General features: G+C 44.8%; 3 protein-coding genes across 4 annotated transcripts in view; 2 read left to right on the forward strand and 1 right to left on the reverse strand.

The window, feature by feature from the left end:
- Positions 1-5,007, reverse strand: part of ccdc88ab (coiled-coil and HOOK domain protein 88ab) — a 49,706-nt gene extending 44,699 nt beyond the window's left edge. Inside the window, exons 1-2 of the mRNA XM_084709166.1 lie at positions 4,273-5,007; positions 4,056-4,156 (exon numbers count right to left, since the gene is read on the reverse strand). Coding sequence (XP_084565292.1) covers positions 4,056-4,156; positions 4,273-4,335 — 164 coding nt within the window. The 5' untranslated portion in view covers positions 4,336-5,007. The remainder of the gene's footprint in view (positions 1-4,055; positions 4,157-4,272) is intronic.
- A 3,429-nt stretch (positions 5,008-8,436) lies between these two features.
- On the forward strand, positions 8,437-15,280 carry pnpt1 (polyribonucleotide nucleotidyltransferase 1). The gene is made up of 28 exons (XM_084667129.1): positions 8,437-8,655; positions 9,061-9,121; positions 9,243-9,317; positions 9,434-9,539; positions 9,640-9,689; positions 9,808-9,871; positions 9,989-10,036; positions 10,178-10,291; positions 10,488-10,674; positions 10,768-10,819; positions 10,967-11,024; positions 11,153-11,249; positions 11,375-11,477; positions 11,959-12,029; positions 12,123-12,159; positions 12,252-12,318; positions 12,427-12,516; positions 12,680-12,733; positions 12,851-12,960; positions 13,065-13,136; positions 13,223-13,286; positions 13,379-13,462; positions 13,575-13,658; positions 13,828-13,934; positions 14,072-14,127; positions 14,206-14,284; positions 14,676-14,723; positions 14,829-15,280. The coding sequence occupies exons 1-28, from the start codon at positions 8,537-8,539 to the stop codon at positions 14,982-14,984; spliced, it is 2,313 nt and encodes a 770-aa protein (XP_084523255.1). The 5' UTR covers positions 8,437-8,536; the 3' UTR covers positions 14,985-15,280.
- A 214-nt stretch (positions 15,281-15,494) lies between these two features.
- On the forward strand, positions 15,495-23,456 carry ppp4r3b (protein phosphatase 4, regulatory subunit 3B). Of its 2 annotated transcripts, none has more exons than XM_084709328.1 (15): positions 15,495-15,969; positions 16,664-16,719; positions 16,901-16,999; positions 17,212-17,835; positions 18,830-18,907; positions 19,065-19,181; positions 19,413-19,529; positions 19,630-19,761; positions 19,870-19,972; positions 20,329-20,370; positions 20,459-20,617; positions 20,956-21,265; positions 21,492-21,643; positions 21,956-22,161; positions 22,354-23,456. In XM_084709328.1, exons 1-15 carry the CDS (start codon positions 15,828-15,830, stop codon positions 22,450-22,452), a joined length of 2,436 nt encoding a protein of 811 aa, XP_084565454.1. In that variant the 5' UTR covers positions 15,495-15,827; the 3' UTR covers positions 22,453-23,456. The 2 variants fall into 2 exon arrangements, with proteins under 2 accessions (XP_084565454.1, XP_084565455.1); XM_084709329.1 differs by having other exon boundaries at positions 22,037-22,161.
- The last annotated feature ends 378 nt before the right edge of the window (positions 23,457-23,834 follow it).

Genomic DNA, 23,834 nt, shown 5'->3' on the forward strand with positions numbered 1-23,834 from the left:
TCGAGCTAGTCACCAGAGAAGCGTGTGGGGGATGATGACACGGTCTCCCTGTGGTGGGTGGTAAAGGCTGACGGTTCACAGCTATGCAGGATGACATCATGCGTCATCCCTCTATGTCACACACCCACAAAGACCACTGCCTTTGTTGTTTTTGAATGACTGAGCTTGTGATAGAAGGACACTAGTGAACATTTGCAGGAAAACATTGTCTCGCAGTCACACACGGTCATTAGCTAAGTTCTGTCTGATTTCCCAGTCTTGTGCTCTAATGGTTTCCCCCTCCTCGTCTCTGTGCTGTCAGCTCAGGGCCTGCTAGCCTACCCCTGGAGGCTCAGCTCTGCTGCCTCGTTAAAGCTGTGTCCTCTCAAGGTCACGCCAGCTGTTTCCTGCATGTCTGCCTGTCTGCCTGTCTGCATGTCTGCATGTCTGTCTCACAGGGCTTCTCACAACATCATCAGAACATCCTGCTGCTACCCTCCGCAGGTATGGCAGACAGAGAGAAAGGGGTCAGGGGGAGGGCTTAGAGCAGAAGGGGAAGGTGGTTAACCTGTCTGGGGGGAGACAACCAGGGACAGTATTTGGCTTGTAGCTTCCTTGATATGCCAGCATCTCTGATTTTGTGTCCGTCTGTCTGCTTGCCCCTGCCAGCCAGCCAGTCAGCCAGCCAGTCAGTCAGCCTGTAGCCTGGGTCTCTGATATTGGGAGTGCAGGGCTCGGTAGCGTAACAGAGGCAGCCTGAGCAGGTTCACAGCAGCCCTGCAGGCAGCAGGAATCCTAGCTATGCCTTCTCCTCAAACCAGCACAGGACCAGGAACAAAAGCTAGAGGCCTGCTGCTTAGTGAACACATCAGGCGGGGGGGGGGTGGGGGGGGGGGTTGACAGACAGAAATATTGCAGCGGCTAGAGAGAGAGAGAGAGAGATGTGGAAAGGGAGAAAGACACAGAGAGGGAGAGAGAGCACGAGAGAGAGCAAGCAAGAGAGAGAGAGCGTGCTGTGACTGGTCCTGTTCTATGGGGAAGGGTTTTAGCTAAACCAGTCTTTCCAATCCCCTATTTTTCGGGCTGAAAGGCACAGTTGGGTGTGAATGTGGGCCCGCAGGAAGTTTCAATCCAATCTGGATTAAGTTAATTAAACCGTTGTCCTTCAACAGATATCTTATCTGCCGCTGAGCTGCTCCACTGCTGTGCTAAGTGGTCATGTCAGGGTGGAGAGGAGTGGGCTGTGTGTGTCTGTGTGTGTGTGTGTGTGTGGTGGCGAGTTGGCTGTGCTGTTGTCCTAAAGAGGTGTTGGCAGAAGAGAGGATGAGAGGTACTACATCCCCACAGCTGCCAAGCTTCAGGTGGTGTGTGCGTGTGTGTATATCTCTGTGTGTGTGTTGTGGACAATGAGGTGACTGATGTCAAGGACATTAATGGGCATGAATTACAGAGAACAGTAAATAAATGGGACCTAATGTTGATTAACAGTAGCCCTAAAAGACAAGGCCACCTCACCTTATTTGACATTGCATCATAAAAACCGTAATCAAATAAGGAACTTGGAAAAAAAGATCCATGGACTATTGTTACTGTTCGTATGTGAGAAGTACTCTAATCTAGACAGAACATCTGTCCCCTTTATGAGACATGTTTCACTTCCCTGTGCCCTGAGCTGTACCCAAACACACCAGTACAACACTACCACCCCTTCAGTGACACTCAACAACCCTACTGGGTCCAACATCTATACTGGCTGAGATATTAGAGCAGTGTTTTATTGTCTTTTACAAGTGCAATTGGACTAATTTAAACTAATTTTACTTGCCAGTCCAAGTCAAAAACCACCCATTTAATTCAGTACCGCAGTGAAGGGTGGTCTTCTTCACAGGAAGTAACTGAGGGGGGCAAAGTAATTGGTTGGGACATTCTAAAGAGCATTCTAATTGGCTAGACAATTGGCAGACTGAAAATGTAATTGGCTGGGCAGTTGTCACTGTGAGGGAGCCAGTAGTGTGAGCCATCTGTGCCTGCAGCCAACCGTTGGGTCAGATAATCCTGGAGGGCCCCTCTATTTTCTGGTCCACTTTGTGAAGCTTGGGAGTTGCATCAAACAGACAGTCCACAGTGCCGTTCATCACAGCGGGCGATGAGACACATCAAATGGTGTACTGTGTATGATTCTAAAAAGGCACAGTGTGACGAATCTAAGCAGCCATCCGTCTTTGTAATGGACTGGCCAAATCTAATGACCCTACAGTGGAGGGGGGGGGGGGGGGGGCAGACAATGGCGAATCGATCACCGCCAAGTCAATACCAAGTACCAAACACAACACCCCCACGGAACTACTGCAATTGTAGATAGTTTCCACAAACAGACTGAGGTAGAAGAGATTTTCTTAAAGAGGATAATGAGGATGGCAGACTACTTGGCTGTTGATCGTTACAGTACAAGGTTAAAACTGTTCCTCCTTCATTGGATGTTTCATCCCCTCAGGACTCAGATACATGAGCAGGCCTTCGCCTGTTGAACGAGTACAGACTGTATTAGATCAACCAAATTAACCCCATTACATGGTTAACATTAAGTTAATCACTCTCAAAACAAGTTTCTGGCACAGGTCAACTGAATTTAGAAACCACAACCACCTGCAGCAGCTTAGAGCAGAGACTACAGGATATGGACCATGAGCACCAACTAACTCAATAAGAGTACGGTATGCAAAAAATCAAACATAGCTTGAATGATTATGGTGCATAAAACAGTGTATGTTTACCAGTTAAATGGTACTGCACAGTGAGCGAGTTTGCAACAGAGCACTGCTCAGAGGACCATGCGTTATGGGCTAATGTGATAGAACAAACAACGTTTATAATTCTGCATGTCTTACTGGGGAGGGCTGGGTGCTCAGTGCTACATTGTAAGGTGAGAGTTGTTTACTTGAACATGCAGCCTTCATAAACCAAGAGACTTGAGACAAAGAGCGGCTTCACTACAGCATCTGACAATGTGCCTTCTGTGTGGGAGTCTTGCTGGGCAGACAAGTGCCAGCAGCTGCCCAACACACACACACACACACACACACACACACACACACACACACACACTCCTGCATCCTGCCAGGCAGTCAGAACTAACCCTCATTAAAACATGACAGTCAGGCTGGCTTACAAGATCCATACAGAAAATCCCATCAGTTCATTCATTCACGTTTAACATGCTGTTGCTATACTGTTTATCACACTTTGCTTCGATCAAAACAAAGTTCATTTGGTCATTGGCAAACATTGGTGAGCAGAGCTCAGGCACTAAACACTGAGGGAGGTTAGCTTGACGCTACAAGGAAATGTTGAGGTAATTAAAACTGAGGCTTAAGACCTATTAATAGAATTACACAGATATGATATGTGTCATAGTGTGCTGGATGACAGAGGAAAGACACCAATCAGAAATCAATTGTCTGGTTTTGATTATACTGAAACATGCATCCATTACAACCTCAAAATACTAAGAACACATGACCTACGGAGCCAATCAAGTCAGTTCTTTGGGTTGTCTAGAGGCCTGCAGAGACAGTAGTCAGGGAGAGACTCTGGAGAGGGAGGGAGATTGATTTCACACTTTTAGAAGAGGGTTCCTCGGAGTCGCACACACAGCAGTGAAAGAGCAAGGAGTGTGCACTGCACCCAGCACAGGGGCGGGGAGTCTTCCAGTAGGCTGCAGATGACACTTCACATTCAGACATTTTCTGTGACTGACCGCTCAACTGGAAGATGAGCTGCTGGCGACTCCAGCCACAGATGAATACAAACCTCCAGCTACAGTAGGAGAGGTAGAGGAGGCTGCATCCAACCTGGTTGGGGCTTCAACGTCAAATAAATAAATACTCGATATTACTGTCTGTGGACGTGCTGACGTTTTCTAATCGCCTGAGGAGACTATTGGGGCTGCCTTTCACTTCAACTGTAAATGGATGGCATTAATGTAATGAGTTGTGTGTGTACGTCTGACAATGGAATGGGATTCTGGGTTAGGACATTGTCTTGGAAACAAGAATTGAAAAGGTCAAACTACTTACATCTCTAACATGATTTGGTTTAAATAGATCCCGTCCACTAATTCAACGTATTCCGAGAGTTTGCTGCCATCGTGGACAGACTGCTGTCCGACAGTCTTGACCTGTAAAAAGGGAAATACACATCAAAAGGCCTCTGAATAGAAAATCACTTGTCAGCGATCGGTCGTTAATTAGGTGGCGCAAAATGCCTCAGAATGCTTAATTAGGGTGGGCTTACCCAGGACACCAGCGGCGTGAGCATAAATTGCTCCAACAGAGGCGTAAAAACCTCGTTTTCCATATCCGCGGAGACAGCAGCTACAATCTCAGAGAATATGAATAAAAGCCGTCCCCTACTCGGAGAATTTCCAGCGTCTCTTTTACCCCAGTGAGCACGACCCTAATATAAACGAACGTCGCTCATGTGGTTGATTTAATTAAACAGGCACTCATTTTCTCCAAAAGAGTAAATATATGTCCATTGATATACGTCCAGTCTTGCTGAAAAATAAATCCACAAACGCCGCGTAGATCAGCTACACTCGATTGAGATGCTTTGGTACCCTCCTTTAAGAGGACAAGGAATGCATTACATTTTTTGAAAAAGCCTTGGACTGTCCCCCGTTACCGATACGTCCGTTTGGGCACCCTTGACTTACTACAACTAAAGAGGTAAAATGAAGATAGCCTACATTGAACGTACAGGTAGGTTACCCTATGCTTAAAAGAAAAACGCCCAATGTACAGTAAAACCAAACGTCAAGGTTCGACCACAGAGGAATCTGAACAGGATTCCTTCTGAACGTCTACTTAGAATATCCTAAAAGACAGACAAATCCCATTACGCTCCTTTCATTGTTGATAATCAATTTTGTTCACGCAAAACGAAGAAATATTCTCCTTATTATATGTGGTAGCGAATCCGCCTTTCAGTCACTTTTCTCTGTGTTCCAGCCAAGTGAGTAACGGCTGCATATTAAGCTACTGATTGAGTGAGTTCAGTACAGAGATGAGCGAAAGACGGCGAAGCACCGCCTCTCTGTACTCGCCCCTGAGACCCGCTCTTTCTCCCAGCGTCTTCATCCGCCAAAATCAACTGCTCTCCGGGTTGAAACAGAGTAAGAAAATAGGGCGGCACTCGTGGTCTTTCTATAGTGTGAATAATCAACATCTTTAAACGCCTACAAATCTAGACATTAATTATCACGAAAATTATTTGATCGGAGAATATTATTTTTAAGTCATGGAATTGACTGGGTTTACAGAAAAAATGCTTATGGTTTGAAGGATGTGTGTGGTATAATTCTAGGAGAGGGAAGTCTACCGTTGTCAATGGGATTAGATGTATAGCAGTCCATTTCTTACCACCAATCTTTGGTTTGGGGCAACAATGCAGTCACTGACACCTGGTGGATATAAATATATGGAACATGGTAGAGGCCACCTCTTACAACCAAGGAGCTTATACTATATGACCTTCACAGTTTGCAGAAACACCAATGACGTACACACATATATAGGCTTACTGTACATCAGGTGTACATCAGGTGCTGTACCTCAGTAAAAGGGCGTAACAGATTAAGTTTGGACAGACAGATTCACCATGAGAGATACAAGAACATCTCATCATACATTTCAGTTTGGAATGGGGCTGAGGGCAATGGTGCAAAAAGGACAAATCATTGACATGGAAATGGTCACTTCTGAAGGGCTGAGAAAAATCAATTCAGTGGCACTCTTTCTGCATGTCCCTAACACAATGACTAATGTACTCACCACTACCCTGACATATAGCAGTGTAAAAAACTAATTTGAATAACTGCCACTGTTTGACAGCCAGAGTTGTGTGAATGTAGAGCTGAACTATGTTTACGTTTAAAGATGGAAGCACTGCGGTAAGACATTCCATGGGTTGTCTGGTTTGGGCGGGACTTAAACCAAGATGAATGTTGTCACCCCATATTTGGCATGAATGTATTCAGTTTTCCTATAATGCCGACCAAGCAACACAGAGCATTCACGCTACTAAAACACTTTTCAACACTATATATAGTATCATATCATTAATGTTCATTGTGACTCATGCTTACATTTATTTCAAACTGGATGCAAGTAAATGCTCTGTGAAACTACTTATTTCGGTGATGAAGAGTTTGTCTTTTCAAGGATGTTGGCTATGTCATTATTCTGTGTGTGTGTGTGTGTGTGTGTGTGTGTACTGTTTGTGTGTAGTACAGAGTGTAATACAGATAGTGGTTTCTCTTTTATAAAACACACTTATCATTCAAGTTTCTATGTTGTGTCACAGAGCAGCATAATTCCCCCACCTGGTAAACCAGTGGGCTGAGCATTCTTCACTCAGCAGGGGAAAGAACTCAACAGAATGCCTTCATCTTGGCAGGCTTCTTAAAAATGGAGAAGAAGGCGGAGCATACATTTTTTTAACATATTTTTTAGCATTCAAAGTGTTGTTCATTTAGCATTCAGGCAAAGATTCCACTGACCGAGGAATATTTACCACAGTACCCAACAAAAATCTGTAAAAAGTGAACAGTAAAAAAAAAATGAAAGTCCTCTATATCTTATTGTAAGTCCAGGGATGACTGAAATACAGCCCAGGAAGCCTTGATAACCCTCCTGTCTCCATTCTGATATGGGAAATCAAACACAACTGATCAAATCTCATATAGGCCTAGCTTATGGCAAGCTCATCTATGAACAATTTATACGTGCAAGCTTGGAGGTAGCAAAGTCATTATTCTCTCTCCCCCAAGACATCCCCTTTCAAAAATGTGTCCCGGAGGTTTCCTGTTGTAAACATATTTGCAGTGGAATTTTCACAGTGTGGTTTGATGCGTAATCCCTTTCAAATTCACAGTCCTGATTGCCTGCCAGAGGTCTATAAAGCCCACTTTTCACCCCACTGGAGAAAAGCTCATTGGATTCTGCCTAAAAAAACCTGAATCAGTGTGATGCAGCTTATGCAGCCCACCATGTTGCCAATAGACTCAACCGCCATGGTAGTCAAATGAGCAAATCTCTTTAGTTCTGGGAAGAACTACACCAAACACACACCACAAACCACACACATACTGTACATAACAAAACCAACAGAAACCTTGTCACTTTAGTCACCAGTGCCATCCTACTTCCGTCTCTTTGCTTCCAGAATGGGCCAGGATGAGAGGAAGCCATATTACCATGAGGACGGACGCAGGGGCCTGGAAGGGCCTGTGAAAAGCAAGTACTGTGTGGTTACAAGAAGGGTTCAACAGATGGATTAAATTATAATAATTCATATATACAGTACCAGGCAAAAGTTTGGACACATACTGTATATATATATATATATAGCATGTGAGATTACAATAGTTTGTGTTGCCAAAGGCAAGCACACCTAATTAGATGTATTTTATACATATACAGATATATGTCTAAGTCATTTGTATGATGTATTCGGCAACTGTTATAAGACACATACAGTAATATACAGTAGTATATTATAACATTTCAAATATCACCCTGTGCAGTGACAAACTGTATAATCATAAGCATCAGTACAAACTAATTTAAAAGCACTCAGTAAATGTTTCATTGCACACTGATGGTTCATCTGTGGCCCTGCATTTAGCATGTGATGGTGAGCTCTCAACCTGTCCAAAATCCATGGCAACTGGATAAGCCTAATCAAGTCTCTGGAGGGAGGGAGGGATGGAGGGAGAGAAATGTGCTGACACTAATCTGTTGCCATAACAACTGCAGGCTCCCTTCCATGGCTGTCTCATCACTTCCTCTGCTCATCCACAACCCTGCTGCTCACACACACCTCCAACTGTCACACACACCTCTCCTGGACCCTTGGGTGTCTCTGTGAAGGACAGCGAGGAGATGGTTCTGACACAATGGACAAGCCGCATGAAACAGTGTGAAATGCAAACCCCGTTACAGTGATCATACAGTGATGTGTCAAATTACAATGTCAATATGTTTTGATACCCAAGTGTTTGCACCCTGGTGTCTGAGAGAATCCCCATCTAATGCAAAGAAAACCATTAATGACTGCACCAAGTGACCATCGAGGAGAGAACACACGAGTTACACAGCTACTAGGGCTGGTGCATGCTGGCTTGTGAGACTTTATGTTATGATGGCGCCCCCTTGTGTACCTGTAGCTTCTTGCACGTTTACAAAATTGACCCCCCCAAAATGGGGGAAATAATATGGTAGGACCAGAGCAACAAATGTGACTTTTTAGGAAAGTATGTCTGAAGACTAGACATAATAATATATAGAGCTTTAAGTAATTTTAAATGACTTGACGGAAGAACAAGGTTTTTCAGTATTTTGGCAATCCACCGGGATTGTCCAATCATAGGGCACATGGCAACGTGGTTCCGCACATGTGATGAACTGTCATGGAAGCCCCCATGCGCAAAAATATTTTGTGAAAGCTAGCTCTAGCTAATCGTCCAATTGAATATTGTTTTTAACACTTCCTAGATATGAGATATTTACTTAAACTTGGACCCTCGCTAGCCCGTCTAAATGTACGGTTATGTCACCAAAGTGTGTGGAGTAGTCACGGAACGATTCGAAAAGTGGGAGTGGATTTGGGGGAGAAGTAAGTTCACACTATTTTGCCTGGCTGGCATCATTGCTATTTTTGTAAACGAGCATTAGTTATCTAGCTAGCAAGCTCAAATCGGTTAGGCATTGATATTGAAGACGAGAGGCGAACGGTTACAGGCCTCTTTCAATTTAACTTAGTTTTTTAGCGATTGTCCTGTACGTATGTGTTCAAAACTAACGTCACCCCGAGATTGAGGTGAGTAGGCTGGCCAGAGTTCTGAAGGTGAGCGAGGCAACGGTTAATAACCTGAAGGCTATAGATCAATCTCTATTTCAGAGAGTATCCCAGACCCTGCAGGTTGAGTGTCAAACTGTCAGAAGATGGTATGAAGGCGTTTAGCTTTAGATAATAACTTATGTACTGTCTCTAGTTAACCATTTTTCTTCCCCTGTGAAGGAAACTTGAGATCTCCACTGGTAAATTCGCCAGATTTGCAGATGGGTCTGCAGTGGTTCAGGTACATTGCAATCCTTGTGATCCTATATAGACATTAGACAATGTGCACACTACCACATACAATTGGCCATGTTTGAATGTTCATGATGCGGTATGCTTTAACCCACATTTCTATCCACCAGCTTGGAGACACTTCTGTGATGGTGACAGCTGTCAGCAAAACCAAACCGTCCCCTTCCCAGTTCATGCCTCTTGTTGTAAGTTAATGTTCCCTGCAAAGGTCATGATATAGAGGGTACATGACACGTGTCTCTCTCATGAAGACTTAATGATTCAGTTCCTTGGACTAGAGCTGTAACTTTGTGATTGACAGGTGGACTACAGACAGAAAGCAGCTGCTGCTGGTAGAATCCCCACTAACCATCTAAGACGCGAGTTGGGCACCACTGAAAATGAGATTCTGACCAGTAGGCTTATTGGTGAGCTTGAAACAACCAAAGCCAAATACTGTAAACAACTGATGCATCAATGCTGTTTTGACTTAAAGTTGTGTTCCTTTTCTTCATTGTCTTATCTTAGACAGATCAATAAGACCCCTTTTTCCTGCTGGGTATTTCTACGATACTCAGGTGAGGCTTTTAATGTTTAAATGTTAAACCTGTGTTCAAGCTTAGTATGTGATGTAGTATGTTTATTTGTGTGAACTGCAGACCCTGGATTGTGTCTGTCTGTGTGTTGGAACTATAGGTGGTGTGTAACCTATTGGCAGTGGATGGTGTCAATGATCCAGACATATTAGCTATTAATGGAGGTGAGGAGACTCGTGAATAATAATTAAAAAAAATAGTTGAAAAATACAAATGAATTAGTAGGCTACTTCACTTGTTTTTGTCATAAAAGGATTAAACACCTAATTTCTTCCTTGCAGCTTCTGCTGCTCTGGCCCTGTCTGATATTCCTTGGAATGGACCCATTGGTAAGCTTCTGGCTTCTGACACAGGAACAACATTCGGGCTTCTTAGACAACCTGTGTGAGAGCGGGATGGTCAATTAAATCATTGATTGGGATATCATTACACATGTCAGAGTCTATGGTCTGTGATCTCCGGTTGTTCAGGTGCGGTGCGTGTTGGCCTGGTGGAAGGAGAGTTCTTGGTCAACCCTACACGGAAGCAGATGTCCTCCAGCACCCTGAACCTTATTGTGGCAGGAGGACCCCTCAGCCAAGTGGGTTAGTCCAACCACGTCGCCTACACACCCCCTGCAGTAGGCCCTGTGCTTCATTTAGTGGATTTTATGAGTGAGATCTATATTGCTGTGTATCCTGAGTGGCACATACCACATATTAAACACATCTTAACTGCCATTATACTCGGAGGTCATGCCGTATTGAGCGTCTGATCTCTATCCACTGCTGTGTGTGACAGTGATGATCGAGGCGTCGGGTGAAAACGTGTTGCAGCAGGATTTCTGTCACGGGATCAAGATTGGGGTCAAGCACACCCAGCAGATCATCCTGGCCATCCACCAACTGGTACGAGAGCAGAAGGTGACCAAGCGCACCCCTCCCAAGATGTTCTCCCCTTCCCCAGAGATGGTGGAGCTTGCACGACAGTAAGACCCTTCATATGGCATGCTACAACTAATATCCAAATAAAAATGGTCTGAAGTGATGGTTATCTGACACATAACTGTTTGGCCTTTCAGATTAGCTTCTGAAAAAATACGTGCTGTTTTCACAGATGCTGCATATGATAAGGTAAGTCTTAATGTCTGTTTCCGCTTTTAAAACATCGATTGCGCCCAATGCTAGACAACACAGAATCAGTGGACAGCCATGAAAAATCTGTTTTAGGGATTCTGCTTCTCACTAGTCCTGGTAATTAATTTTGAAACATACTTTCAGATTGCTAGAGATGAAGCCATCAACAAAGTCCGTCTAGAAACAGAGGAACAGATTAAAGGTACTCTCCGTCCTAATGAGTATTTTCCACATTGTATAGAAGGTGCCATTTCACTGAGCAATGAGACTACATTTAATTGTTTTCTACCTCCATAACTAAACATTTGTCTTGTCCTCTTCCCTCTGCAGAGAAGTTTCCTCAGGCAGATAACTTTGAAGTCATGGAGTCCTTCAACACTGTCTCCAAGGATGTGTTCCGTAACCTGGTGTTGAATGAGTACAAGAGGTAAGCAGTTTTGAATCACAATATGCTTCTTTGTGTGGCTTCTCTGTGTAGCAAAACACATTGTTGTTTTTAACGTGGAGGTGAGTGTTGTTGTTGTTGATGCTGCTCGCTTGTGTATGTTGCAGGTGTGATGGTAGAGACCTGACTTCATTGAGGAACATCTCCTGTGAGGTGGATATCTTCAAGCCTCTCCATGGATCAGCATTGTTCCAGAGAGGACAAACACAGGTAAGCAGTGTTTCCCACAGAATGCAATTATATTTGTGGCGGTAGGCAGCCCCTGCCGAAAAACGTAGGGCCCAAAATGTTTTGATTGCAACATCGGGGAATACCAAGGATTGCTTGCCTCAGACCGGACCTCTCTTCTCAGACCCCAGGCTGATCTGCATGTATCCATGTATGACTGCCTGCAGCTACACCTGGATGAGAGGGGCCTGAGGAGAGAGGTCTGCAGTTGGACCCTTCACGGAGAAGTGAGATGGTTCGATTGCATTCAGGCTATCCTTGGTATCCCAGATGTTGCAAACTAGAATCTTTTCATCTAGAATCTTTTCGGAAACTTGATTTGTTTGTCCACTTTTGTCCTCTCCTGCTCTGCTAATTATCAAATGATGATTTTTTTATTGGTGTTTCCACACATAAGAGTACAATTATCCAACAACATGTCTGACTGGTTAAAGCCATCTTAGTAATGCTTTTGACTTTGCAGGTGCTGTGCGGTGTGACATTTGACTCCCTTGAATCCAGTGTTAAAACTGATATCATCACTACAGCTTTAAGGTAAGGTTGAGATTAATTTATGACACCATAAAACTCACATTTGTTGCACATTTATATTATGTTGTTTATATTATGTTGTTTATTATATTATAGTGGAATCAAAGGCAAAAACTTCATGCTCCATTATGAGGTGAGTATTACTTGCGCTGTGTACGATTTTAACACAGTTACTAAAAAACAGCTATCTCTGGTATGATGGAAACCCATCCTTGTTTCTTTCAGTTCCCTCCATATGCGACCAATGAGATTGGAAAGATGAGTGGAATGAACAGGAGAGAGCTGGGTCATGGTAAGTGTTCGAAAGCAGAAGTTCATGTGTGGAACCTTGTGTAGCGTTGAAGTTTGTGGGTTGCCATGGTCGCACTCCTACAGCCTTCTGTCCTCTGTGTGATCCCAGGGGCTCTGGCTGAGAAAGCCCTGAGACCGGTCATCCCTAAAGACTTCCCCTTCACCATCAGAGTCACCTCAGAAGTACTGGAATCCAATGGTAAGTTTCATTGGGGATGTCAGAACCTGTTTTGTTGCTGTTATCAGATTGGTGTGTGCCCCATCTCACTTCAACCGATCTTCCTCGCTCCCTTTCTATCCTCCTTCTACCTCGTGTCTCTCCTCCCTGTCTCTCCATCTGCCCTCTCAATGATGCTCCTAAGGATCCTCATCTATGGCATCCGCCTGTGGAGGCAGTCTGGCCCTCATGGATGCAGGTATAACTGGACTCAGGATGTGTTTAAGTCGATGTGGTTCTGGATTGGAACTTGATGTAGCTATGGCGACTCATTAGCGTTTCTAGTCAGACCAACGTGTACACATCTTTGTTTCAGGGGTCCCCATCTCGTCAGCCGTGGCGGGTGTAGCTATAGGGCTCATCTCCAAACCTAACCCTGAGAAACCTGCAGAGATCCAGGACTATAGAATATTAACAGACATTCTGGTGCCCTACATCTCAAGTTTTCCTACATTTTGCTTGTGTGTCCGATTTTGTGTTTTCAAGTATGGGTGTCTCACTTCATTGACTTGTCTTCTGTATCATAACAGGGAATAGAAGATTACTTAGGAGACATGGACTTCAAGTTGGCAGGAACGAGCAAGGGCATCACTGCCTTACAGGTACTTTTGATCCTGGGGCTGATTGTTCTTGTCCTCTGAACAGTGGGTTCATTTCACTGCAATCTGTACATCTGTTTATTTCCTAGGCTGATGTGAAAATCCCAGGCTTACCTCTGAAAGTGGTTATGGAAGCTATTCAGCAAGGAACAGGTCAAAGGCTGTCACATTTTGAATACATTCTGGATAAGGGCCATCTTCACTTTTCACCAGACATTGAGGCCATCAATCTAATTGTGTTTCAGTGGCCAAGAAAGAGATTTTAGCCATCATGAACTGTGCCATTGCCAAACCAAGGGGTACCAGGAAAAGTAATGGGCCTGTTGTAGGTAAGACAGTCTGGCTACAGCCTTCCCACCTTACTTGTTATTTGTGTGGTCAGATAAATGGTTATTTCTTGTATTTCTTCCTGGTCATGTATTTTGTTGTGCGTTGTTATAGAGAATGTCCGGGTCCCTGTATCAAGAAGAGCCCGTTTTGTTGGACCAGGGGGCTATAACCTCCGCAGGTTACAAGCCCAGACAGGTACCTGTTGGGTTTATTTTGAACAGATTTCTGACCTAAACCACACAATTACCTCTATCCAGTACAGTACTTTCCATTATTTCATTTAAAAGCAGTACAATCATAAAGTAGGTACGTAGTTATGACAACCCATCAACATTTTGTCACTTGATTGTGTCCTCTCGGTCAGGTGTGACGATAAGCCAGGTGGACGAGGAGACCTTCTCTGTGTTTGCCCCGACGCCAGGAGCCATGAGCGAAGCCCAGGAGTTCATCACAGAAATCTGCAAGGATGACGTGAGTCACAACGCCACCTGCTGTGATGGAGGAGCTACAGCACCGTCACGTGACCTGCATTGGCTGTTTTTTTTCACAGGCATCAACAATTCTGAATGACATTCATTAATATCATGATATTATGTTTCCCTTGCTAGCAAGAGCAACAGCTGGAGTTTGGAGCTGTTTACACGGCGACTATCACAGAAATAAGGTAAACAATTGGTTGTAGTACTTGATAATGTGATAAAACACATTCCACAAGTTTACAACCCTGTCTCTCTGTTCACAGGGACATTGGTGTGATGGTCAAGCTGTACCCCAACATGAGTGCTGTTCTGCTCCATAACTCTCAGCTGGACCACAAACGGGTACGACTCCAGTCTCATTTCTACCAGTAGCACAGGCTGCATGGGTTAGGTTGATCTTGGTGTAATTTCATTGTCTATTCACATAAGGGTACATTTACATGTATTCATTTAGTAGACGCTTTCATCCAAAGCGACTTCCAAGAGAGATCTTTACAAAGTGCATAGGTCACTGATAATAACAACAAGATACCCCCAAAACATTGCCGGTAGCCAAAACATGAAGCACATATTGAACAACCAACCAGTGAACAACCAAAAATAAGTGCCAAAGGTAAGAACCATAAGAGTATGTAACAGCAAGAGCAAGTTACAATTAAGGGTAAGAATGGCATTTTGGTGTTTCAATTTCTACTTTTTGGTCATACAATGATGACTTTTTCTATATTTTCAGATAAAACATCCGAGTGCTCTAGGGTTAGATGTTGGCCAGCAAATACAGGTATGTGTCACTGTAGAAAATTGTAAAACATTCTCAGACTTGAAGCTGTTTACGTTCCATTTCGCCGGTTGAACACTGAAACTTCTTTGATGGAATCGCCAACAGGTAAAATACTTTGGACGAGACCCAACAGATGGACGAATGAGGCTTTCACGAAAGGTGTTACAATCCCCCGCGGCAACCATTGTCAAGACTCTGAGTGAGAAACAAAGCATCTCCATGGGAACAGAGAGTGACGAAGCTGCCAATCCCTCCTTGTGACTCACCACCTTCTCTCAATCAGAGTAGCCTACTTATGTATATAGATACATTTTAGAATTTGGACTGAATGGTTAATTGTCTCTGAGACATGAGACCTCACCCTCCTCTCTGCCGTGACTAACTGTATCACTGTTTTTACACACAAACTGTTTCCTTACAAGGTTTACACCTTGTAAGGGGGGGGGGGGGGCATGGCATGTATTTTTGTTTTCAGAAGTTTGTGAAATCTTTTCAAGTTCTTTGTTTGTACCTTATGTATTTTATACAAAAATATACAATAAATCTGTTGAATCGTGTACCATTTCTTGGCTGTTCAGATTGTTTCAGTCAATTTGGTTGATAAAAAAATACAGAAGGGAATTATTTATATGTTTATACCAATACGTAATAACTAATCATCAAGCTTGAGATGTTTGAAACGGGGATACATTTTGCAACATCAGTCCATCCAGCCACACTCATCGGCTTCCGTAGCCCCTCAGAGGAGACCCCGCGGCGGTTGCCGTTTGATTGACGTTGAGGAAGAAAAAGACACAAGATCGGATTACAAGATGGCGCTCTGTGGACGCTAGTGAAGAGGCCGACGTAGTTGTTGTGTCCTCACTGTGAATTTTACTGTCAGATATCCGGCCTTCTGCGGGAGTAGTTAAACATTTTCAGTATAGTATGCTGGCGAATTAGGGTGAAGTTTTCGCTTATTATCGTGAATAACGTTCTCATACATATGTCTGGAACATGCGGGTAGAAACAAAGTTCACAGCTCGAGGATAAAACACTATTTTAGAGAGAGGGTGAAGTAGCTCTTCAGCTAGCTCGCTAGCGTCTCCTCTCTACTAGGCAACCATGTCGGATACTCGGCGGCGAGTAAAAGTATACACTCTGAATGAAGACCGACAGTGGGATGACAGGGGCACAGGACATGTATCGTCAACATTTGTGGAACGACTGAAGGGAATATCATTATTAGTTCGGGCTGAATCTGACGGTGAGTTTCCAACTGCTAACATAGCTAGCTAGCCAATGTAGCTACTGTTAGCATGTAGCAGCTTGATAGCCATTCCAGGCTAACTCATATTAGCTAGCTTTTTGCTAAAATGTTGACTAGCCGTCTGGGTGTCGTGTAACTTGTAAAGTATAGCGCTTGTTTTGTTCTGCACGGAACATTTACTAGTTAACAAGCTAGGGAGTAATTCGTAATTCGATAACTACGTTATCTAGCTCCAACTAGTTGTCACTACTATCCTGCCGTTGGCTAACACGCAGGCCTCAAATTTACCAGCCATCGTTAGCGAGCAGAATTGCTAGTTAGCTCTAGCTAAGTTCTTGTAGTTTAGCTCACTCACTTTGTCTTAGGTTATGGCTAATCAGGTTGCTAGATTGTACAGAAGTCAATGTTGTGCTACTTGGATACGTGTAGCTCGGTCGTGTAGAACTGTTCCACACATTTGTACAACGTAGTTACAGTACCCATTTAGCATTCTACTATCCGTTTTGTTGTATTTTTGTAGTTGGAAGCTTTGTGTTTTGTGTTTATAATGAAAGCATCATCGTTGATTGTCTATAGCAAGCTAGGCTACGTGCGTATATTTTTTTGTTTCAATAGCAAGCTTGGGTCGTGAGCATATCCGTTGTTCCAGTAGCACTAGCTGAATCCACTCCATCTTACTCTTATTTTTCAGGCTCACTTCTTTTGGAGTCTAAAATCAGCCCAAATACTGCATATCAGAAACAACAAGTGAGTACTCACTCTCTTATGGTACATAGCTATATCATAAAAGTGACTTACTTCTAGGATCTAAGACTTGTCTTAAAAGACCGAATGATGGGTATGTTACAATAACAAGACACCAGCCCTTGTTGTAGGTTCTTTGAGAAATGCGTGGCTTATAAGGTCTCTAATTTGTCTCCTATTTCAGGACACCCTCATTGTTTGGTCAGAAGCAGAGAACTACGATTTGGCTCTAAGTTTTCAGGAAAAGGCAGGCTGTGATGAAATCTGGGAAAAAATTTGTCAGGTAAGAAGGGACATTTATTATGACTATGGTATTTTTCTGATCATGGCTGAGCGATTACATAGGCCATTACATAGGCCTTGAGGTAATGACAATCAAGGCATTTTAAAGTTTTCATGTCTTTTTAATTTTCACTAAATCTTTCTAGACTGTTTGTTCTCCCAGTCAGTTGAATCGACCTAATCCGTGAGTTATTGTGTTTTTGTGCTTTCCAGGTGCAGGGAAAGGACCCTGCCCTGGAAATCACCCAGGACCCCATCGACGAGTCAGAGGAGGAGCGCTTCGAGGAGATGCCAGAGACGAGCCACCTGGTGGAGCTGCCCGTGTGCGAGCTGACCCGCCTGGAGGAGATTGCAGACCTTGTGACCTCGGTCCTCTCCTCACCCATCCGCAGGGAGAAGCTGGCCCTGGCTCTGATGAGCGAGGGCTACATCAAGAAGCTGCTCCAACTCTTCCAGGTGTGCGAGGACTTGGACAACCGGGAGGGACTCCACCACCTTTATGAGATTGTGCGTGGCGTGCTGTTCCTCAACAAAGCGGCACTGTTCGAGGTGATGTTCTCAGATGACTGCATCATGGACGTGGTAGGCTGCCTGGAGTATGACCCAGCACTGGTGCAGCCTAAACGTCACCGTGAGTTCCTCACAAAGACGGCCAAGTTCAAGGAGGTGATCCCCATAACGGACTCAGAACTGCGGCAGAAGATCCACCAGACGTACCGGGTGCAGTACATCCAGGACATCATCCTGCCCACGCCGTCCGTCTTCGAGGAGAACTTCCTGTCTACCCTCACCTCCTTCATTTTCTTCAACAAGGTGGAGATTGTCAGCATGCTGCAGGTGAGATTAGCGGAACCTAATATCCGTATCATTAACCTTTGACAGCTTTGATATCTTTTTTTACAAGAATTTGATTGTATGCAATGTGGTAGTGAGTGGCCTGTTTCTTTTTGATTGTTTGTTTTTGAATGTTTGAGTATTAAAAAAATGTATGTATAATGCCCTTGCAAAACCCGAGTTCTCTGCAATTTTGACTGACAGTTGTAAGTGATAAGATGCTGTAAAATGTGTCATAAAAAGTCATATTACAGAACACTTGCAGCAGTAATCCAGTTTCTAAATTGCTACTTAAGTATGATAAGAACACCTTGGTCAGTACCATTGATTTATCCCAACTACAAATTATTGACTGCGAAGCAATCGACAGTCTCTCTTGCAAATGTTAATGTGGCTCCAAGACTGATAACACAAATGGATCTTTGTTAGACAGTCATAGTAAGCATTTTGTGGTACAGATCAAAGGCTTTCCTTATCAAATGTTTTTCTGTTGCTTTATAGTGGTGATAAGGTGTTTTGTAGTAATAGTGATTGTGGTAAATACTGTAACCATTTGTTGTGAAAGGGATTTATCTAGTAGTCAGCATGGACTATAACCAGCTGTACATCATTGATATTAGGTTAAAATGTTAACAGAACCAGTGATATTAGGTTTACAGTGATGATGTGGTCTGACTGACATAGCTACTTCTACACCAACACCAGTTATTAAGGATCATGACACTGATCTCCAACTGTGATGAAGATATTATTCTGCATTAAAAAACGCTATAGCCACTCATCTGGCTACTGTCTCTGGATTCTGATCGTAACTTCACCCTAAGAACATTAAATGGTTTCAGTAATAATAAACTCAAGACCAACATGGCCTCTGTATTGTTCTGTGGAATTGTATGTCTTTGTAACTACACACAATACCAGGTCCTTCACAGCCTGTACGTTGGAGACCTGAAGGGCCAGCAACGGTAGTTTAACCCCCATTTTCCTTGTGACACAGGAGGACGAGAAGTTCTTAACGGAGGTCTTTGCGCAGCTAACAGACGAAGCAACAGAAGACAGTAAAAGGAGGGAGCTAGTAAGTCCAACCATGTCTAACTGGAGCCAGGTCTTAAACTATTTAAAGGGTGTATGAGTAGTGAATGATACAACACTGTAGAACAACACGACATGTTTCTGTAACTTTTCTGTTCATGAATGTTTCCCTAGCTAACCTTTTTCTTTCTTGTCTACAGGTGAACTTTTTCAAAGAATTCTGTGCTTTCTCACAAACTTTGCAACCGCAGAATAGGGATGTTTTCTTCAAGACTCTGGCAAATCTGGGCATACTTCCTGCTCTTGAAATAGTCATGGTACGTGAATATGCGTGGAACCGTATCAGTTAAATCATTATGTGTAGATGCACGTTGTTCCCACTTAATTTAACCTGTTTATTTAATAGGTCTAAACCAGATTGACTAAAAACAGTCACATTGCAAACCATTTACCAGTGACGGCATGTGACTCACTCTAACCCTCTCAAACTCGTTTTTTTCTTTTCCTGATTCCCTCTTTCCTGCTCTCTCGCTCCTCCCCTCCCCCAGGGCATGGATGATCTGCAGGTGAGGGCGGCTGCCACAGACATCTTCTCCTACCTGGTGGAGTTCAGCCCCTCCATGGTCCGAGAGTTTGTCATGCAGGAGCCTCAGCAGACAGACGATGTGAGTAGAGACATGGCTGCTGTTTGTGTCGACACACACAAACCAGGGTTTGTTTTTGTTTTCTACATCTGGATGTGGCCTGACGGTGTGTGTTCCTCAGGACGTGCTGCTGATAAACGTGGTCATAAAGCAGATGATCTGTGACTCTGACCCTGAGCTGGGAGGAGCTGTGCAGCTGATGGGACTGCTTAGGACCCTCATCGACCCAGAGAACATGCTGGCCCCCACCAACGTGAGAACACCCCCACACCTACTTTCTGTCTCGGTTTCTTTTTTATATATCTTTTTTGAGAGACGAATCATTCCTAAACCCATGGTGTTACGGCTTCCTCCCGAGCAGAAAACAGAGAAGACTGAGTTTCTGAGTTTCTTCTACAAGTACTGCATGCATGTCCTCACGGCTCCTCTGCTGGCCAATACTGCAGATGACAAGAACTCTAAAGGTGAGTGGGGACTGGGCTTGGTTGCTGTAGTTTATAGTTCAGCTGCTGACAGAATCCAAGGTTGTTTTGTTGTAAAGAAAGTGCACTGGAGTCACATTATTGAAGTTAGAATTCTCACCGGTGTAAAATACGGAAGGTCGTAGAAAGAAAATGAAATGACTTTGTAATGGACCTTCCCTTTTGATTTATTGTATTAAACCAGCTATGCTTTCAGTAAAAGTCTTATAAAGAGGCCTGCACATATTTTGTGATGTCTCATAACTTGGGCCATTATGTAAAATACCTTTTTAGGTGCAGTGATCATATTTATCCTTACAAGTTTGTTCCTGATTATTTGTCGTACTTTTGACTTCCAGATTTAGCAGAGGGTTCCACTAAGATCAACCTCGTGTGTCCAGGTAACTGTCTTGAAGACCATGTTTACTCATATCCAGCTTAGTATCTGATGCAGGCCTTGAGTTAAGAGATCCTCGTCGTGTCCTATAGATAATTTCCAGACGGCCCAGCTGCTGGCGTTGATCCTGGAGCTGCTGACCTTCTGTGTGGAGCACCACACGTACCACATCAAGACCTACATCATGAACAAGGACCTGCTCAGGAGAGTCCTGGTGCTCATGAACTCCAAACACACCTTCCTGGCCCTCTGTAAGTACCTGACCGGGCGGTGGAGAGAGACAGACGAGTTTAGGGAAACGTTCGTTTCTTCTAGAACCTTCAGTGGTGTACCTGTTCTGGGGGAGGGTTCTACTACAACATTCTTCCCTTTGGCACTTAATTTTTGGTTGTTCACAATGTGTGCTTCTTGTTTTGGCTACCCGCAATGCTTTGGGGCTATCTTGTTGTTATTATCAGTGACCTATGCACTTTGTAAATCTCTCTTGGAAGTCGCTTTGGATAAAAGCGTCTGCTAAATGAATAAATGTAAACATTGCAGGCACCATACATGAAGCTATGTGGAGCTGGTAATCATGGTGTGTTCCCAGGTGCCCTGCGTTTCATGAGGAGGATAATAGGACTGAAGGATGAGTACTACAACCGCTACATCATCAAAGGGAACCTCTTTGAGCCCGTCATCAACGCCCTGCTGGACAACGGCACCAGGTACAACCTCCTGAACTCGGCCATCATCGAGCTGTTCGAGTTCATCAAGGTGGAGGACGTCAAGTCTCTGATCGCCCACATCGTGGACAACTTCTACAAAACCCTGGAGACCATCGAGTACGTCCAGACCTTCAAGGGGCTGAAGGGGCGATACGAGCAGGAGAAGGACAGGCAGACACAGAGGCTCAACAGGTCAGTTGGGAGGAAGGGACGGGGGGGGGGGGGGGGGTCTTTTTGATGGACGTGGAGGGTAGGAGAACCAGAGATTGGCGTCACCTGCTTTTGAACCGTTCAGGTACTTAATAACATCCAGTAGGTGTTTACGGTCCAGTCATCACCCAACCGCCACCCAGTCCAGGAAGGGCACCCTGTGTTAGTGCAGCACGTCTAAGTTAGCTCTGTGTGGTCTGGTCTGCAGCCGGTACCGCAGGGACGCACGCTCACTGGACGAAGACGAGGAGATGTGGTTCAACGACGACGAGGATGATGAAGAGGGCGAGGCCGTGGAGAAGACCAGGCCTGAAGAAGACTTCCCCGAGAGCTACGGAAAGTATATGGAAGCCAAGAAAGGTGAGTGTTCCTCCTCCCTCTCTGTTGTCCTTGTTTAGGGGGAGGGGGGCCTGAGTGTTTGTGTATGTCACCTGAGATGTTTGTGCTGTAGCCAAACCCGTCCCAATGCCCAAACCTTTTCAGTGGCTGGGACGAGTTGACTTAAGCACAACCTCCTGATGGAGTTTTCCTGAAGTTTGTTAGCGCTGGGAGCATTCCATTCCTTGCAAATATCCCTGTGCTTTTTAAAGCTCCAGTGAATCTCAGTCTCAAGCTGGCGTGCCCTGCCGAGTGATAACGGGTCATCCTTTGGGTTTTTTCGTGTCTTTGCAGTTAAAGAGAGTGAGGACAAAGAGAACTTCCCAAAGCGGACCCAGACTGGCAGCTTTAAGTTTACCTTGTCTCATTCTGCAGGGGCTGCCAACGGAACCAACGGTGCCAACGGCAAACCGGCCGCCACCTCCCCCTCCTCCGCCGCCACGCCCAACAACGGCTCCTCAGCCAAGATGGCAGCGCTGCCCAGCTCGCCGGTGGTCAAGGTGAGCCGGCTTCACACGGGCTCGAATATGCCCTGGCTTTCATCCACCGCCATCATACTGACACACTGGTGCGAGCGTTTTGGTGCTTTGCACGGGAGCCGCCTTTTTGACCTCTTGTTAATATCCTGTAAACCTCGATGTGTTACTGTTGGGATGAAATTAATGGTGACTCATGTTCTCTGTGTCTGACAGACCGGGCTGGTCGGCCTGGTGGATTATCCCGACGACGAAGACGAGGAGGACGAGGATGAAGAGCAGTCGCCGCGAAAACGGCCACGCCTGGGGTCATAAGCGGGCGGGGCGCGTGGATGGAGTCGTCCGGTCTTTGGTCGGCTAGCCTGCCGGTGCCACTGTCTGTCACACAGTCCCCCGCTGCTGGAGAGAGACAGAGAGACCACTTCCCAACTCCTCCGTTCTCTTCCCCTCTCACTGACCCTGCCCTCCCAGCTCAGCCCCTCGCCCCAACACACCCCCCACCCCTTTATTCTCCCTTCGGTACCCAGCCCCCCCCCCACTCCCCGACCCCCTCCTCCACTACCTGGCCTGTGGACCAGAGAGGCTGAACAACAGTGCCAAGGTGTCTTACTGCTCTGTCGCCACGACAACAGGGGGCGCCGCACTCACTTGACTCACCTCCCCCCCCTAGCGCCCCCCCCCCAGACCTCAGCCAATGGCTCCATGGTGGAAGAGGAAGCAGCAGGGGCTGATGGGAGAGAAGAACCAGCCAGCCAGCCAGTCAGGCTAGCAGGCCTAGCCGCTTAGTAATGGAAGCTTGATTGGCTGAATGTGTGACCCCCTTACAATTACTGTTCATTTGGGATGGATGGAGAGAACTAGGTAGACAGATATTCAGAGACAGGGAGAGAGAGCGCGTAAGTGGGGTAACAAACGACCATAAAAAAGAAAAGGACAACTAACTAACCGTCAGAAAACAACAAGTGGCTCGGTTCGGAGGAGTAGGACTGGAGCGTGGAAGCAGGGGCCAGCCAAGGCTCAAACACACATGGGACTATTTCAGCCAGGAATCCTGTACTCATGAGTTTATGAAAAGTACTGTACAGATGTTAATTTCTTTTCTTTTTAATCATTTGCCCCTTAACTGATTTTAAAAGGGGAGAGCTATACCTGCCAGTGTGTTTTTTTTGTTTTTTTGTTGCACAGAAAAAGGTGGGGCTACCATTCACCTCTTTTAATTCGATCATTTGATCCATTGTAGAAAGCAAGAGTTGCAAATGCTGTTTTTAAAAATAACATGTAATAAACTGCAGTAAAGTCACTTTTTGCAGCCCACTCTTGAGGATGTCTGGAGTTTGTGTGTATTCAGTGGTCTCTTGATGACATGGCTCCTCTACTGACATGAGCTATCATGGGTCTCTGTTTAGAGCTCCATGGTTTGTGTGTCTTGTTTTAAAAGAACACAGTCCCTTCTCAGTGGCGTCAACCTTCCTATAATCCCAAACCAACCCCATGTAATTTCCCTCCTCTACATGCTTGTGTAGATCTGAGAAAATTAAGGCGAAAGTAATGTCAAAATACGATTCATATCATTATCTAACTTGCACCTTTCTGATCATTTTCGATCTGTACAGATGTGGTGAGGGTCAGGGGCTGGTCTGTGATTAAGGGTTAACTAATGCGTTGTTCCAGTAGATACTCGTGTTGGGTTGAGATTA

The sequence above is a fragment of the Hypomesus nipponensis genome, chromosome 11 (genome assembly GCF_054491055.1).
Source record: "Hypomesus nipponensis isolate SF chromosome 11, ASM5449105v1, whole genome shotgun sequence".
In the NCBI taxonomy this organism is placed as follows: Eukaryota; Metazoa; Chordata; class Actinopteri; order Osmeriformes; family Osmeridae; genus Hypomesus; species Hypomesus nipponensis.

Bases quoted from the DNA above. Each gene is read 5' to 3' on its own strand.
- pnpt1 (XM_084667129.1), top strand. From the start codon at position 8,537: ATGAGATATTTACTTAAACTTGGACCCTCGCTAGCCCGTCTAAATGTA. The intron at 8,656-9,060 runs GTAAGTTCACAC...TCCCCTGTGAAG, and splicing joins GGAGTGGATTTGGGGGAGAA to GAAACTTGAGATCTCCACTG. The intron at 12,319-12,426 runs GTAAGTGTTCGA...GTGTGATCCCAG, and splicing joins CAGGAGAGAGCTGGGTCATG to GGGCTCTGGCTGAGAAAGCC.
- ppp4r3b (XM_084709328.1), top strand. From the start codon at position 15,828: ATGTCGGATACTCGGCGGCGAGTAAAAGTATACACTCTGAATGAAGAC. The intron at 18,908-19,064 runs GTAAGTCCAACC...TCTTGTCTACAG, and splicing joins ACAGTAAAAGGAGGGAGCTA to GTGAACTTTTTCAAAGAATT. The intron at 20,618-20,955 runs GTAAGTACCTGA...GTGTGTTCCCAG, and splicing joins ACACACCTTCCTGGCCCTCT to GTGCCCTGCGTTTCATGAGG.